Source organism: Eptatretus burgeri, chromosome 8 (assembly GCF_056783735.1).
Source record: "Eptatretus burgeri isolate ZD-2024b chromosome 8, Ebu_testis_v1, whole genome shotgun sequence".
Taxonomy (NCBI): Eukaryota; Metazoa; Chordata; class Myxini; order Myxiniformes; family Myxinidae; genus Eptatretus; species Eptatretus burgeri.
In genome coordinates this window covers 27,745,439-27,763,861 of record NC_140968.1, presented here as the reverse complement: position 1 = coordinate 27,763,861, position 18,423 = coordinate 27,745,439, and the positions used below count along the sequence as shown (strand labels likewise).

Genomic DNA, 18,423 nt, shown 5'->3' with positions numbered 1-18,423 from the left:
ACACTATGGCCAGGTGCACCCCCCCCCACTCCCCTGTCTTGAAATTCCTGGATCTGCCCCCGAAAACCTATTTGATAAATTACAATGCTGTATTTGTTAATGACAACTGTGACAGCTTTTTGAAAATTGTTTACAAAGTTTAATTTCTAAAAAGCAAGTCAATCCATGCTTTCCAAAGATAAATTTAAGATTGTTCATTTAAGTCAAACATTTAACCCTCATGCCCCGTCCCTGGCCACAAGCACCGACAACACATACCCTTCCTTATCCTCCACTGGTTGTGGGGTCGATGCATCTGGGCAGGCTGCGGTAACCGCTTTCACCTCATCTTTGTTCCCAGTTCTCTTACCCCTACCTGATGGCACACAGGGCAGGTGCAGCATAATGGGAGGGTGGGGGGGTGTGGACGGAGGGAGGGGGGGACTCAACCCTTTAAACCGCAACACTTGTGCACACAACGGCACTTTCATTTGAGTCAAACGCAGTCTCAAAATGCTTAGAGTATTAAACCAAGGACAACTCAAACAATAGATGGATGATACTCAAAGGAGCACAAACATTTTAAAAACAATAAAAATTTCCTCCTCCATTACAACACCTCCACCCCCGCCCCCTCTTATATTTAAAACCAGAAACCTCCATTATTCTTCCTTTTCATTGCTTCCAATTTCCCTTGGAATCCACCCATGCATTGCAAAGTACTTCAAAACATCTTCAACAACAATTGATATGAAAGGGGGTGGGGGAGAACAAAAAGGTCTAAAACACTCACTATCCAAATTCAGATAATGTACCGTGCTCAAAACAGAACATCCGTTCTGCTAAAGCAGTTTCTTGGCGAGGCTTACCATCCTGGTCTGGTCTGGTTGCCACTCCGACAAAGGATATCAGGGCAGGGATTTGTAACTTGTTCATGGTGCCGGCGATAGCTCTCCTACTCTTCGCAAAACACAGTGGGATCTTTAAAGTGGAACCCAAATGCTCAGACCACCCTTTTTTATCCCTCAATACCCTAAAAAAATATATATGATGTCTTTTTCCAATTTATAAAGTCGGTAATTTTGCGATTAAAAGGCGAAATACTATTATTATTATTATTATTATTCACACTTCTCCAGGTTACATCGTGGTACAACTTCACTCAAACGACGAATAGTTTTCGATTTCCCACAAATATGCTTCGTCGAAGTGTTCTTGGTGCTTGTAGTAATACAAATCTAGATGCTTTCATGGCTACACCATTGGCTGAAAGACCCGAGGTTTGTCTGAAATACCTGAGTGTGGATCGGGCCGAGAAAATGTTCGCTTTTGTGCTCGGAACACGTTACAGAGCACGTTATGAAGCAACAGAGATGGCCAGATCTTATGGCTATCCACCACAATTGAGAGAGGATGCCATACCCACAATTAAGCGGAAGAAACAACCGTCGCTCAAAACTGTAACACCATCTCTACCGAGCTACCAGCACATGTACACTGGCGATTTGAGTGGTGAATCAAACACCTGTTGCCATTGCCCGGCAGTTACCATGAGAGCACTTGAAAATAATTATCCATCAACATAAAAATCTCAACAAATCATATGTCAAACCATTTATTTAAAGTGGCGAGAAAGTAAGTATGTATGTATCTTCTATTCTTCCGAGAGGATTTGACCTAGGACGCTAAAACTTTCAGCCCCCCCCCCCCCACCACCACCGCCACAATACCCACAACCACACACGTGTCAGGGCACGCGGCATGCGACCACAAATGGCGTCCGGGGAAAGTATGAAACACGATGATCCCGCAACATGCAAGACACCTGGTCAACCTGCGATGGTGTGACAAAGCATTAGTCACCCATTATGTCCATGGTGTCCGAGCCACGTGTCTTCTGGAGTAGTACACAACTGATTTATCAATTAACCCCTTACGAGCTGTTAATTGAACAGAAAAAAAACAAATCCTATCAATCTGTAGCGTACATGCGACCAACGTTTTCAACTTCCCGAACACTTCCGCCATCTTCGTCTGAATCGCTCACATGAGGCTCTAAACGAGACGGCTCCACAATTCCCCCAAAAGCGTTTCCATCGCCAATTTTGTCTCCAACAATTTCTTCAAAATCTCACTGATCAGTTTCAACACACTGAGGACCTTCAGAGTGGCTCATGACGGTGGAATCAGTATTGGAATCCAAGCTCGACAAAGACTGTTGATTAGTTTCTATCGGTAATCCGCCATTTGGATAAAAGTGGGCTCATAGTGTGACGTCACTGAGGAAATTGAAAATTCAACACAATAAGGTTTTTTTTTTGGCACTTTTTAATTTTTTTCCCTTCAAATTGGAATGCGATTAATGATTTTCAACAGTTTTCATTTTAAAAAAAATAATAATAATAATTGCGTTTGGGTTCCCCTTTAACATCCACCGATTAATGCCGGCAGACGGGACGCCCATTTATCGTCCATTCAAGAGATGGCACACACATTGATGAACACCCTGCAAGTGAAACATCAATTCCGACTTCTTGCATCTTTGAGGTTACATTGCATTTCACATGACTTCTGCGACTTTCTGTGTCTTGGATGTTTGTTATTTTTTTCCCTTTCTTTTATTTTGTTTTGCTTTATTCATATCTTTATCTAACCTTCCCTTAGCCCCTTACCTGGAGTGGCTCCATGACTTGTATGGGGCGATTTCCATAGAAGAAAAAAACACAAACAAAAAAAGTTTCCAGCTGGGGATTCAAACCCAGGCTCGAGTGCTTCGAGACACGAATGCATACCTCTCGTGTCTCGAAGGCCATCCTGCCAGCCCCAATCATAATTGATTGAATGCATGTTATATTTATTTTTACAATTTGTCATAAAGATCTTATCTACAATCCAGGCTCACCTCGTCTTTCATTCTGGGACGAAATTCCCTTTTTCTTCGACCCCCCATCTACCGTAGAGTGAGCAGTGCTTCCATCATCAGAATCGCCCTCGCCAGCAAGAAACATGGCCTTGTACTTGTGATATATCATGGACGCTTTGAGCATCACTTCTGTACTTCCTTGATAGTTTCTAACCTGGAACACAGGCAATGACATCACAAAAAATGGTCGTTACCATTCAGTATGAAGCATCTCATGATATCTCATCATTTTACTCACCTCGACCAAGTGACACCACCTCTATTGCAGAAATGTACTCAACGAGTGTTTTAGACACACCTTGCGCAGAACTGCAACAAGCTCTGCATGGCGCTGCAGGTGCTGAAGGTCCAGCTGGAGGCTATTCAGCTCCTCCAACAGTGCCAGGCATCGCTGAATGTCCTGCTAGTCAGACGTAGGTAGTGTGGTTAAGCTCATACAAAACTTGAGAGTTCAGAGAATACGTTACCCCATGCAGAGTATTGTACTTCAATAAAAAAAAAATCTGGAAGTGTAGTGCAACTAAAGCAGTCTCATACATCACCCTTATATACTGTACTGTAATAAGATGATGTTGAGTCAGTTTCGGAGATGGCGGCTTTATTGATCACTATAGAACGCAGTGTCAATCAACATCCCACATAACCATAATTAGCAGCATGTTCTTTACCCCGATAATGCACCCTCTCGCATGCTGTGCCCACTTCCCAGGGGCTGCGCTTGACAGTTCCTATTAAATACACCACCCGATATGACATGTCGAAGTACTGAAATACTGGAGGTTTTTGGAAGTATTATGAAGGTGATTTGTGTTCTCGTGTTCCAAGTATACAATTCAATTTAAAGGTGCAGAGAATCAGAAAAATCATGTTTGGTTTAATGAATAGATATGGCTTCTCTCAACCATTGTTTTTTTAAATAAATATCTTCAAAGGAAGATTTTGATGTTATTTGGTGTCATTTTACACTCAATTGGGCACACCTACTCCCCCCCTCCCCCCACGCAGAAAAAACAAACAACAAAAAAAAAAACCTTGATTGGCCCCACTCCTCCCATGACATCATCTTGACCTCGGGTTCATACATGTACAGTGGCCTGCAAAAGTATTCACCCCCTCCCAATAATGCCACATTTAGATGAATTACATATGATGTAGAAAAAAATTTCAAATGAACTTTTTTATTCATAACTGGAGAGATCAAACGAAAACATTGTTATCGTTGAAGGAGGTTACATGTCAGGAATACCTTTAAAAAACGTGTTCAAATCAAAATTCACTGGTTGTAAAAGTATTCAACCCCTGAGGTCAGTACTTGGTAGAAGCATCTTTTACAACAATGACTGCTACGAGTCTTTTTGGGTAGATCTCCAACAGTTTTGCACAGTGAGATGGTGAAATCTTTGTCCATTCTTCATGTGAAAATTGCTATAGTTCTGCCAAGTTTGATGGGGATCGTCGATGAACTGCAATCTTCAAGTCTCACCATAAATGTTCAATTGGGTTCAAGTCAGGACTTTGACTGGGTTACTCATGCCGAGGTCACATTTGCCACGGCGGCCGTGGGGTCTCCAAAATCTGCGGCCACTAGCAATTATACGGTGGCCGCAGTATTTCCACGGTTACACAATGTAGCAGTCACATGTTTTTTTTTTTTTGTTTTTTTTTTTTTTTTCGGGTAGCCGCACGGCGTATTTATAAATTGTGGAGACCGAAAACGTGGGGGTGCCGTACAGTCTTTGATTTGATGTCGCACGGTGACCTTAGGGCGTCGCTGCGGTGGCCATAGAATTTTCAAGGCAGACGCAAGGCGACCAAAGGGGTCCCTAAGGTGAACGTGCGGCCAGACGGATGGTAACGAATGGGTATATATATTGTTGTGGTTGACGAAATTCGCAAACCACCATTCAGGTCCCTTAGGTGAGATATCTCTAAGTATATGTGTAGTTAGGCCCAAACCCGTTGTTTAGAGAGAATAAATGTCATTCATTCGGGCTGCGACCCCTCTAGATAGCCGTTTTTCTTTTACTATCTTTATTTTGGACCAGCCGCCATTACAACCATTACTACCACCACCAACCATGTCTCAACAGCCATCACACAACAACCACCAACCGCAACGCCGCTTCACAACAACAGCCACGACCTTTACCGTCACAACTCGCCCTCGCAACCATCGCATCACCACCATTCCCGCGCCGCTTGTGGGCACCGATACTGGACTCGTGCAGGGCGCGCACCGAGCAGCGGGTGCAGAGGCACCAGCCTTTCCGAAGCAATCGGATCAAAAACGACTCACGCCCACTTCTGTTCCGTCCTATCGGCGAGCGTGGGGCGATTTGGCCCCGCCTCCAGGTGCGTCGGAGTGTGGTCGCTATATGCAGATTCGCGGATCAAAAAGCATTCACGCCCACTTTTCTTCTGTCCAATGGGGAGCCAGCCAGAGGTAATGAGTCGAAGGTGAAGGAGCGAGGCCACGGGGGCTATAAAGGGCCGCGTTCGCTCGTAGTTGAGTCAGTCAAGTTCAGTTCGGAGTTGAGTTGGGAAGAGCCAGTCAAGAGAGGAGTCGGAGAAGGCAGTTGGACGGAGCTGTGGAGAGTTGGAGAGGTGGCGGCGGCGAAGGCAGTCGAGGGGGTGCTCGTGTCAGAGTCGGGGAGCTGCGGAGAGGAGAGGCCGGCAACGCAACCGAGGTCGTGGTGGAGACGCTCGTCGCGGGACCCGAGCCAGGGAGATATCCTCCTTCCCCCGAGCATCAACAACCCCCTCCTGTTTCCCCCCGCGCTGAGATAGTGCGAGAAGGGGGCCCGTTCCCACCCCATTCCAGACACTGTCCGCGAGGCCCGCGGAGTCGGGGCGCCACCGCCATTTTACGGCTCATCAGACGGGTAGGCCCGACGCGGTCTCGGCCCCAGGCCCGTCTGCCCCCATCATCCTTGAGGGTGGTCCTTTTCTTTTGCTTTGAGTATATGTGTTGTCGGCGCCGTCTGTGAAGTAAAACTGTATAAGTGTTGCCGTGTGCTCGGTAGTTGGTGGTATATCTGCATTGTGTTTTGCTTTTACATTTGCTTTTTGTGTATTATTGTGCGTTTCTTCTTCTTTTACATTTGCTTTTGGTGTAATTGTATATGTGTGCTTTCCGTTCGCCGCGGAATAAATGTGCTTTATGTTGAACTGTTTTTCCCGTTTTGCTTCGTCTTTTCTTTAATTGAATCTCCATCTTACTTCACGTAAAGGGTTGGTCGTGGGCTAAAACGCCCGATAATTAATCGAACCGTCCAGGTTGACGATAACACCGCTCGGTTATCCCGATAGTACGGAACGGGTCGCTTAAAGTGGCCCGTGTCCGAAGTCGACCTGCGGCGAGGTGCGATCGCCCGGTCTACCCTCCGTGTGGGTACTTAGGTAGGTCGAATTTGGCGAGCAACCCTATCCCACGCGGGGGGCCGATTGGCACGATCGTGGTGAGGCCGAAAGGCCCACCCGTGACTAGTTCCCGGCGTTAGTCCGAGAGGGTCACGATGGGATTGTCCGTCCGGTGGGCGACGTGCCGCGATTCGAGTTATGTGGCCGTTCGCACGCCGGCGGGCGCGAATCCGCAACAATATATATACCAGTTCTTTTTTTTACTGAAATAAAAATATACCAGTGTATATATATATATAACTGAATATACTATAACTATAATATACCGTAGTGCCCCCAGAATCCGAACGCCCCATTGTTTGAACAAATTGGAATCCGAACAATGTTTGAGAAAGTTTTGCCCTAAAAACCTAATACATTAAAAAAAAAACCGAACACAACGTAGCGTTCATGTTTGTTCACGTGTCTCCCCCACCTATTCGACCCGCATCTTCGCGCTTTGTTCATTCAGTTCGTCGGTGGAAGCATCTCTTGTGTGTCGATCGATACTTTAGGCCTCAGTCACATTTGCTCTGCGGCGAGGATACGGCGGCCGTACGCCCTCTGAATTGACAGAAACGTGCGGCGGCCGCAGAGAAACTGAGGTGGTCTCAAGGTGGCCCTACGCTGTATGGCTATATTTTACAGGCCGTAAGGTCGCCGTGGAATTATAACGCGGAGTTATAACTATTTTCATTTCTACGTTCGCCGTAGAAATTCAACAAGCCGAAACAAAAGAACTGGTAAAAAAAAAAAAAAAAAAAAAAAAAAAAATTAACCCATTCGTTACCGTCCGTCTGGCCACACGTTCGGCTTACGGTCCCCTGCGGTCGCCTTGTGGGCACCTTGCGTCTGCCTTGAAAATTCTATGGCCGCCGCAGGAACGCCCTAAGGTCACCGTGCGACATCAAATCAAACACCGTACTGCACACCCATGTTTTCGGTCTCCACAATTTATAAATACACCGTGCTGTTACCCGAAAAATAACAAGGACAAATGTGTCCAAGAGCAGCGTCCAAAACCTAAAAAAAAAAAAAAAAAAATTTTTTTTTTTTTTAAACAACTTCCGATATTTCGTCACGTGTCTTCATTAAGCCAATAGCGAAACCCGTCATAATGTATTTACATATTTACGATATATTGTGAATTTACGAAATATATAATCTATTTAGGAAATTATAATACGATAAATGGAATAATCTTTGAATAGTAACGTCAACTTTTCGAAACTTTAAAGCAAATGTCCGAATATATTTAAAAGTTCATGATAGACGCTCTCAAAAGGCACCGTCTATGTGAGGATGTGTACATGTGCTCAGTATTTAAGGCGATCCGGATATTGTATATACAAGAGCAGAGTCCGAGAGATTAAGGTTTTGTCTTCACAAGAAGAAGAACAAGCAGAAGAAGAACAACGCCGAGCTCTCTATGAGCAGCGTTCGCTACGCGAAACGCTGCTAAAAACATATGTGACTGCTACATTGTGTGACCGTGGAAATACTGCGGCTGCTTTATAATTGCTAGTGGCCGTACATTTTGTAGACCCTCCGGCCGCCGAGCCAAATGCGACAGGCCTTACCTCGTGTTTTCACCTTCATTTGTGATGTTTGTTTTTTTATCATCTTGTGTTTTAATTAAGAACAATAAAAGCAATCCAATCACGTGGTTTGATGGACTGTCAGGCAAGGATTGAATTTCACAGCAAAACCAGTTGTAATTTGGAATATCCATGATGTCAGCCCGATGCGTTTGATGAAAGTGATTGTGGTTCTGCAGGCATCATGTTTGATGAGCTGCCCTGGGGGTAGCGCTCTCGCAGAGTATGTGAGCTATTGGAACCCAGGCCGGAGCACGAGCCTGTGTGGACCTTTGGATGTGGTGATTGTACCAGTTTACATACAATACACCGACACCGAAGGTCATTTACTCATCTTATTTTACCTTAAACATGGGTAATTTCAGTTTAAAGTGTCTTAAAAGTGGGTTTTCTTTGGGTCCACAAACGGATCAATTCACTCCATTATTTCTTATTGGGAAAATATTTTTGCAATCGGAACTTTTTGCAATCCGAACAGCCTCCTGGAACGAATTAAATTGGGATCCTGGGGGCACCACGGTATAGGCTAACACCTATACTCCGATCTCTAGCGGTAGCGCACGGTGGACGCACGGTCGACGCAGACTGCCACGGAGGCCGTACGTAGGTGCACGGCGGGCGTAGGGGAACCGTGCATCGAGCCTGCGTTGCCTGCAGGTAGTCACACAGACCGCAAGGCCACCGTGGAAATAGTGCGGCCGCTGTAATTTTTTGGGGATTGGGAAAATTCATTTTTCATTGAGAAGAGCTTACGGCAGCCGCACGAATAACGCAAGCCCACCGTACGGCCTACATATGGTCGACGTGGAACACATCTGCGTCATAGCTTGGCTTGTCGAATTGCTACGGCGAACGTAGAAATGAAAAAAAAGTTATAACTCCGCGCTATAATTCCACAGCGACCCTACGGCCTGTAAAATATAGCCAAACGGCGTAGGGCCTCCCTGAGGCCACCTCAGTTTCTCTGCGGCCGCCGCACGTTTGTCAATTCAGAGAGCGTACGGCCGCCGTATCCTCGCCGTAGAGCGAATGTGATATAGGCCTCAAGAACATTTATTTTCTTCTTATTCAGCCACTCCAGTGTGGCTTTAGCTTTGTGCTTCGGATCATTTTTCTGAAATGTGAATCTCCTATCCAGTTTCAGATTCATGGCTGACTCCAGCAGGGTTTCGTTGAGGATTCTCCTTTACTTTGCACCATCCATTGTCCCTTCTATCCTGACAAACTCGCCGGTCCCTCCTGATGAAAATCAGCCCCATAACATGAAGCTGCCACCAGTAAGCTTAACAGTAGTGATGGTGTTGTCTTTGTGATGTACAATATTAGGCTTGAGCGAGACATAACGCTTTGAATTTAGACCAAAACGTTCATTTTTGTCTTGTCTGACAACAAAACTTTTCTCCACAAGCCTATAATATTGTTATAGATTCAGCGGTGGTGGGATTTGCACCCTACTCTTGACCCCAGTGTAAGGATTCGGACGAGTGATGTCAATTACACCCTACTCTTGACAGCCAAATGTTGAAGATTTGGCATCACTTAACAGCACCGCAGTCTCTGGGGTTATAACGCCGGCTGGTTCGGCACAATTCTCGGGTTACGTGCCTCAGATCACGAAACCAAAATACACCTGTGCCTTGCCAGCTGGGGGAATAGACCCCGGTTACAGACTGGTTTTGTCAGAGACCAAGCAGAGTCTACCAGTCTGTAACCATTTTGGTTTTATATCCAAATTGAGCGGATCGTTCCTCGGCGCGGCACGAATAAATTCAAGGTGGCAAATCTCGTACAACTCAGCCAGATTTATTGGGGACACATCAGGGAACACAACACAAGCAAAGCATTCATGACAATGTTATAATTAATCTATAACCCGTTCTTAACTAGGGAGCTACGGATTACGGGTTTCGAAGGGAACCCTAGCGAGATAAACCTTGGACAACATGCAGACAAGACACAGAGTACTAGGTGATGCTTCATGGATGAGAGGAAAGTGTCGAAGGGCACGAATGCGGCTCGTGACAAGCCGATGTCAACGGATTCGAGCATCCAGCTCGAGCATGCAGCGTGGCAAAATGGCGGCGGCGTCCTCCTTCTGTCGCATCGCCCACACACGCAGCCTCAGCGCGTTCAGCCCCCGTGAGGTCGACGGCACAAGACAAAAGATCTATGGTATGCTCCAGCTGGTCCCTCACAAGGTCCAGCATACAAGTCTGGGCCTGGCCTGTTCACCAGATCAGGCAAAATCGGGGTGTTGGGCTCCGCAGGCGGATCGACAGGATTACAAGACGTCGTCGAGCCTTGAGGTGAGTAAGGACAGAGGCTCGGTGGTTAGACGCAGGTTGAACCTGTCGATGACCTCCTCATTAAGTCCATCGCCGACTCACACAGCAGCCAGTTCCTCTTGAAGCAGATTGCAGCCTCCCACTAGTCGTTTATATACAGCAGAATCCTCACTCGACAATCAGGCTCAGTTACTCCCTCGGCAGATCGTCGACTCGACCCTCAGGTTCAGGCCGTTCCTCTCTTACAGATCGCCGACCACACGCACCACAAGTTACTCCCACAACCGATGGCAGACAGACCTCTTTCAGTCCCTTCCTTGCCTTTCTTTCGGCTCGCTCCTCACGAAAGCCGATCGCAAAACAGACACAGCCGTCCCTTGTACAGCCAATCGGTGCCACCTCTGCGCTCGTCGCAGATCCACCCTTCCGGCACTCGCTTCTCTAGGCCACTCCCTCTCAGAGCGCTGGGTGGGGCCTATTATCCGGAGAGGGGAACGAAGAAGAACCTCTCGGTACACCACCACTGCACGAACAAATGAACGGCCTCCTACACCTCCCGACACAATGTAACGTCCAATTACCGAACAACCTGGCTAAACATGCATTTAATGGGGGATCTGGGCTAATCGTATATTTAATAACACACTAAAGGCCATTTCCACAACAATATCATTAAGATGCTTTTTCACAAACTCTATATGAGCCTTTAGATGTGTCTTTTTCAACAATGGCTTCATTCTTGCCACCTGTTCAGAGGTCAGCTTTGCAACGGGAGCGGGATATTGTTGATAGATGAACACTGACCCCCATCTCAGACATTGAGCCTTGCAGATATTTCAAAGTCATTGTTGGATTTACAATGACATCCTGAACCAGTTTCCTGCTTGCCCGGCTGCTGCGTTTGGATGGGCGACCTGATTTGGGTGGAGTCTGCGTGGTATGGTGCATCTTCCACTTCTTAATGATTGATTTCCCCGTACTCAAAAGGGATAACGAGTGATGGAAATCTTCTTATAACCCTCTCCTGAACGGTGCGTCTCCACCAATTTATGTCTGACTTCTTTGGAAAGCTCCTTGGTCTTCATGTTTGACTTGCACCTTAAAACTCCTTACATAATTGGGGGAGATTAATTTTTATGTTAAACCACTGATTATATTCAGGTGAAACCTATTACACTTATTTTGTAACCTTTCAAACAAATAATTTACTCCTGTAGTGATTTGGAGTTCACTCAAGTGATGCAACTGAGAATCTTCTGATTTTCTCTGTTAATCTGAACTTATTCACATTTTATCTGCTTTTTTTTGATGGCTTTATCACTTTGGAGTAGTTTGTGAAGATGCTATACATTGATTTGAAAGCATCATTAAATAAGCTCAGGTGGCATCAAAATGTGAAAACTTAGGAGGGGATGAATACTTTTTCAGGCCACTGTACGGTGTGACAGCACCTTCGACATAATGATTTTGATTATCATCATAATCTGGAGATTCTTAATCAGAAAGTTATTCGTCAAATTCACTTTTTGATTAGTCTGAAGCGAGTTGTGCAGCCATTATCTATCGTATGCTGGCAATCTTTCCCAAGATTACGTCATGGCAGTTTATCTGGGATTTTTAGGTGTGGTACCCGAGGGGTTTGCTTTTTTAACTAACACCTCAAAAAATTATTGGAATTATAAACCACATTCAGTTATTTGTTTATTACTTAAAATCAATACAATCACATTAAATATATATATATATATATATATATATATATATATATATATATATATATATATATTTCTGATTCTGTGGACCTTTAAATAAAGGTTTAAAGGCATATAAATAAATTTATTCCAGGTTTTATTGCTTTTTCCCAGTGCACCACCTGATAACAGATTGCATTACTTCTTCATGACTGTGTTTTCTTTACAACATCCTTACAAACAGGACGTTTCCTGTTTGGAATGATTTTCAATTTTGTTTGATTGCCAGACAGGCAGATAGAGTAATATTATTGTCTCACTTCTCTCTGCATATGTGCAATCAGAATGAATTCAGACACAAAGTAGGGAAAAATGATAAACTTGTCTTTCAATTCATGTTCAAAATATAACATTCAATTTAAATAAGTTGTTCCTCGATCATAAAATGATAAGACAGACATAAACCAATTCCATAACCCAATTTTTTGGTCTTTTTGGTCATAACCCAAGGCTGTCTTGCTTTATGCATGCACCCACCATGAACTCCCACCTCCTCTCATGTGCACACTCTCCCTCTCGCCTCTCAAAATCAATGCGCCTCATGCCTCTGCTCTGATCAGGGCTTGCACATTGCTGGAGAGCCGTGAACTCCCGCCCTCGATTCTCTTCCGAATCAACTCTGCCTCGTGCGTTTCCCACACTGACCTCGTGCGTGCGTTCTGCCGATCTCTCGTCCTATACAGTAGGAAGCCTCCTGCAATGCGCAACCAACCTTCCTCTCAATCACGCCTATATCCTCCCCCTCCAGGGTGTGGCCTGCTCACAAGAAACCCGGGAAGGCGGGGCTTCTGCCTGCTCGGCAGGCCTGCTTGTTCCTCCACATGGTTTTGGTTATAAAGACAAAGGGAAAAGTCACAGTGGGGTGATGACATACTAGGGAAGCATATTCTTAAACCCGACCTAATTAACACGACACCGCCCCCTCGTGTGGTGACACGCAACATTTAAGCTCACAGGTTCCCTACTTAGTTACATTGAGATGCCTCCTACACATCCACGGACCAAGCAACTCTACACAATGCAATATTCCCTATCAAATTCTTCCATCTACCCCCACAACCATAACAATATAATACGAATGTGAGGAAGACAGATAGAAGAGATGGGACGTGGCACATCTGATTTCTTGAGGTCAAAATATTTAAAGCCGCACATGCACGTTACATTGGACAATGTCAGGGTTATAAATAAGCAAACAAAAGAAACAGCAACAACAAGAAATACTTACCGGGCTGTCAAGTTGCAAAGCCAATTTAATATCGGAAACGATCTCGCACACTCGGTGATCAGGCAACACATCTAAGGAAAATGAGATCATATTAATGATCAACTGTCACACACACACACACACACACACACACACACACACACACACACACACACACACACACACACACACACACACACACACACACACTCTTAGCCAAAGATCAATACTCACCGGATGCTTTCTCTGCTTTATGAATCGGCTTTGCAATCTTGCTTCGAGCCTCAGAACTCTGCAACCTGGAATAAAAGGTTAGCATTACACAAGTACCACAACCTGGAATACACAAGTCCCATAGTACGATGCAACATGTGTAGTGTAGAGGTACATCCAAACTTCAAATTAAATTTTTTTTTTTAAGGTACAGTGCCACCTTTTCGTTGATCTTTGCTTGTAAATTAATCATTATCCAAGGCATGGTGAAGCATGTACACATATCATTGTACACAAGAAAACTTAGAGACATTGGAATACGAATACAGAATGCTAATATGGGGTTCAAACCTAGCGGAAAGTTCATGGTTCAGACCAAAGGGTAAAACCTGAGATAGATACAACAAACAGACCTTTAATTTATTAAAATGTGATAAACACTTTTACATCCTGCATCTTCCACCTTCAAGGATTGCCCATTGCACGGACTATCAAGCATCTTCTGGGATAATTCTCCATCAATCTAGACCTTTTCGAATACGATAATGATGGTAAACCTACATACGTACATAATTGCTAATATTCGATGACAAAAGTTAAAACCTGCTGTTAAATGTAAAAGACACATGCAGTCACTAATAAATGTGCAAGCAACCATACATGATGTCATGTCCTACAGTAGAATGCCAGACCATTTAAACAAAGAAACAAATTGCACTCTTGCTGTCCAAGCTACATCATTAAACACTTCAAAGTGTGCTAATGCTGTCGAGCAATCATCAATGTAGAAATCAGGCAAATTAATCAAAGCATGTCAATACCTCTCTGTTGAAGGTTCCTCCGAATGTCGCGGTTTCACTTCCTGGGGATCACTAGTACGTGCTGCGGCTCCACTGCTGGATCGTTTACTCCGATCACTACCTCGGCTCGTCCTCTCAGGCTGCAGCCCGCAAAATGCTTAAAGTTGCCATGCCATATAAAAACTCCTCCACTATATAGTGTATGATCAAAGTATCGCAATGAAGTTTGAAAAATAATTATTGATGAGGGGAAAGGAATATATGGGAACCTTGAAATGAATGCTATATGACATGTTCAAATTGAACAAATGATAATAATGTAGTGCTTGTGAATCTATCATGATAAAAAGAAAGAAAGTTAGAATCCATCATCATGAAACAAAACAAGTAGTACGAATCCATGATAATCAAACTAAACAAGTAGTACGAATCCATGATAATCAAAGTAAACAAGTAGTACGAATCCATGATAATCAAAGTAAACAAGTAGTACGAATCCATGATAATCAAAGTAAACAAGTAGTACGAATCCATGATAATCAAAGTAAACAAGTAGTACGAATCCATGATAATCAAAGTAAACAAGTGGTGCAAATCCATGATAATCAAACAAAACAAGTAGCACGAATCCATGATAATCAAACAAAACAGGCAGTATGTTTCGGAGCCTCTCAACACAAATCTCGTGATGCTGTGCTCTCAGTTTCCAATCTCATGTCATCATGTACCATGTTCAGTAAGTTGTCCAGTGATGCTTGATTGCAATTCATATAAAAGGGTAAAACTCCTGTATTCTTTTATCCTACATGTCGTACATACACAAGCTCCTTCATGAGTTGTAGATCACTGCAGTAAAAGATGACTTTGCCCGACTTCTTTACAATCGCCTGATCACTTCACTCCCAATTTATATTTTTAAACCAGTTTTGGTTGACGATATTTTCTCTATGCTTTAAACTGATAAAAAAACAAAACAAACAAAAAAAACAACTCGAGCGAGGTCGATGGCGTTCCATTGCAAATCCTCACGCTTCACACCAAAAGCAAAGTTGAAAAATGGCAAAAACTTTCAAATGATCCAATATCAAATTTTGAGTTCAATCCCACCCCCCCCCCCCATTTTCACCCATGTGACCTCGAGTCTCCCCTTCCCCTTGGGGCATGGACCGGGGGTCAAATCAAAAAAAAGAACATTACATATTTCATGCGTCTTCCAATATTGATCACATATCCAAAGTTTAATTGAAAAATGTTTTAAAATGTGCCAGTAATTACATTTTTTGGTCTTTGATCTTTTGACCCCAACCCAGGGATCGGGGCCAAAATTACACTGCTATTGCACCTTTGTGCTATGTGTTCGTCATAACTACCAGGTTTGGTGAATTTCTGCCCAACCATTTAAGAGATAGCATGACGATGCCCAGACAGCCAAAGGAGATTACAATATCTGTTTTTTTTTCAAAAAAACGCAGGGATAATTACTTGTCAAGCCAGGCTTGCATAACATCCAATTTACGTTTTGTGTTAACATGCTGACCACCCAAGCTATCACGTGGTCAGCTTCAGCAACACCTCAGCCCAAGATCTTTTGTTTACTTCGTTCATCCATCCAGCTGATGCTAAAGCTATATTGATCCCTGCCAATGACAATAAGTGTTACCAGCTAGAGAAATGCATGTACTACCAGTCATTGATGGGATCTTGCCACTTCTCTAATCAATATAGTTGCTATTTTCCAGGATAGTCAACAATCGGCAATCCAAAATACCAGTCAATTTTACGAGTCACTCGTCAAGTCAAATAAGGGTCGACTTCAACCACCCTGGCAAATCCAAATATGTCTGTTTTGGTTTTCTTTCTTTATATGAGACCCATTGCTTTTACAACTGTATTTTCTATTCTATTAACCACACCCATGTTTTTCACACTCAAAAATAAATACTAATAATAATAATAATAATAATAATAATAGATCATTTTATTTTCTAATCTAGATCTAAATACATTTGTACATCATGTATATAATCTGTGTCATCCTCCTTGGCGAATCTCCTCGCCTTCAGCCTGAGAGCAAGTGTTGAGATGGCATGACCCTCTGCTCTCTTCTCCCAGACCCAAGCAATGAGACGCTCCTCCAGCTGAGGCCACTTCCCCGACTTTCCCGTCAGCACCTTCTTCTTCCTGGACATCTTCTCTATCGTTGCCTTGCTTGTTCTCCAGCGCCGGATGACAGAAATCGGCCACGCCGAATCGCCTCCCAGCTTCCCGATTCCCAAACTCTTCTGCAGATCGGCAGATGGAGAGTTTGAAGGCTGCGGTGAATGAAGGCCTTGACATCTTGATAGGGAGAACGGATGATACTTGAAGATCGGTGGATTTGCTGTTGCTTTGAACAGGCCCTGCACTGGTACTTACACGAGTTGTACGTTCAAAATAATGTTGTTCATCAAGGGTCGTAAAAGGGTGTTTTACGACCCTTTATGATAAAAGGTCGTAAAACGTCTTTCATCACGATCAAAATGGACAAGCTTGTGAAGCGTTGATCCGTTAAAGAAAAATCGAGATTATCGTGTTTTACAACTCTTGTAAGAATCAGTATCAGATGTGTAAGAAATTCGGACTTAACACGAGGACTTTGATGTGAATGGTGAAGAATGAGGAAATAATTGTTCAGTGAGAAAGGTTCAAAGAAGATAGGGAGCGGAAGATGGGCCTTTTACCTGGACATGGACAAAGAAAACTAACTTATTGCAAAGTTTAAACAGATACGTGCTCGAGGACTGAAAGTGCATTAAGTATTTGTTTCCCAGATACGGACAATTAAAATTGTAATGGTGTAAAAACCAACATCGATGCAGCCATTCTGAAGAACATTTACCATTAGAAGCGCAGGTCATGGCTTTTTGAATAAGCACAAGTGCATATGGAAAATAAGCGCATGTGTCTGGCTTTTTAATACAAACGCATGTGAAAAATAAGTGCATATGTGTATTCCGCCAAATCTAAAAATAGGTATATACACTTATTATCCAGATTCTACTGTAATTGAAATTCAGCATTGAGAAATTGATCATTTTAAAAACGGATTATTTTCTATACCTGTGTATTAACCGCACCCCCGATTTTTAACATTTTCCCGCCGATAAAAAAGTGCAGTTAATACACTGGAAACTACAAGGGCACTTGAAAGAGCACATGCCTCCGCCACGTAATACCTGATCCATGAAAACATATCGGGCCCATTACATTTTTGAAATATTATCCCATGTATTATTTTTGGCCGCATCTCTCAATGGTGAAGTCACTTTAAAAATTAAATAATTCTCGTATCCAGATCTGGATTCGGATCGACACCAAAATCGAATCATCTCGTATGGTCACACGACCTGTCCATCAAGTTTCACCGAATCAGTCCACAACTTTTTGAGATATCCTGCACACAAATAGACAAACAAGAAGAGGAGGTGTGCACACCTCAATGGTGAAGAATCACTTTAAAAATTCTAGTAGTCAGATCCGGATCTTCACCAAAATCTAATCAGTTCGGCCTTGTCACACACCAAACCTGTCCACAAAATTTAATCCAGATCCGTCCACAACTTTATGAGATATCCTGCACACAGACAGACAGACAAACAAGAAGAAGACGTCGTGCAGAGCACGATACTTGCAAAATCCATAAAACAAATTTGACCTCAAAAATAATTGGTGGTTGAATTCAATGACTAAATATGCAACTCCTCTTCACATTTCAAGTAAATCGGATGAAAATTGACAATTTTAGAAATTTGGCCTATGTTGACCTTTTGGCTGATGTTTACCTCCAAAATAATTGGCTCGTTCAATTCACTGACCTGAAATATAAATCCTCTTCAAATTTCAAGTCAAATGGATGAAAATTGAATTTAGAAATCTCACCGAAGTTGTTGACCTTTGGCCTATGTTAACCTTTTGGTCCATGTTGACCTCAAAAATAATTGGCTGCTTGAATTAATTGACAAGAAATATAAATCCTCTTCAAGTTTCAAGTCAATCAGAAGAAAATTGAGGATTTTAGAAATCTCACCTTAGTTGTTGACCTTGGGCCTAAGTTGACCTCAAAAATAATATGTGGTTGAATTCATTGACCTGTATGCAATCCTCCTCAAAATTCAAGTCAATGGGTTGAAAACTGAGAATTTTAGAAATACAACCTTAGTTGTTGACCTTTGGCCTATGTTGACCTCAAAAATAATTGGTGGTTGAATTAATTGAGATGAAATATAAAT

General features: G+C 43.3%; 1 protein-coding gene across 5 annotated transcripts in view; it reads right to left on the bottom strand.

Moving 5' to 3' along the window:
• Positions 1 to 18,423, bottom strand: part of LOC147021390 (PC4 and SFRS1-interacting protein-like) — a 63,644-nt gene that overhangs the window by 14,881 nt on the left and 30,340 nt on the right. For 2 of the 5 annotated variants that reach the window (XM_085891294.1, XM_085891296.1), the window contains exons 9-14: positions 14,177 to 14,295; positions 13,377 to 13,441; positions 13,164 to 13,234; positions 3,201 to 3,305; positions 2,882 to 3,056; positions 259 to 355 (exon numbers count right to left, since the gene is read on the bottom strand). In XM_085891294.1, coding sequence (XP_085747420.1) covers positions 259 to 355; positions 2,882 to 3,056; positions 3,201 to 3,305; positions 13,164 to 13,234; positions 13,377 to 13,441; positions 14,177 to 14,295 — 632 coding nt within the window. The remainder of the gene's footprint in view (positions 1 to 258; positions 356 to 2,881; positions 3,057 to 3,200; positions 3,306 to 13,163; positions 13,235 to 13,376; positions 13,442 to 14,176; positions 14,296 to 18,423) is intronic. The other 3 variants (XM_085891295.1, XM_085891297.1, XM_085891298.1) reach the window with 3 other exon arrangements.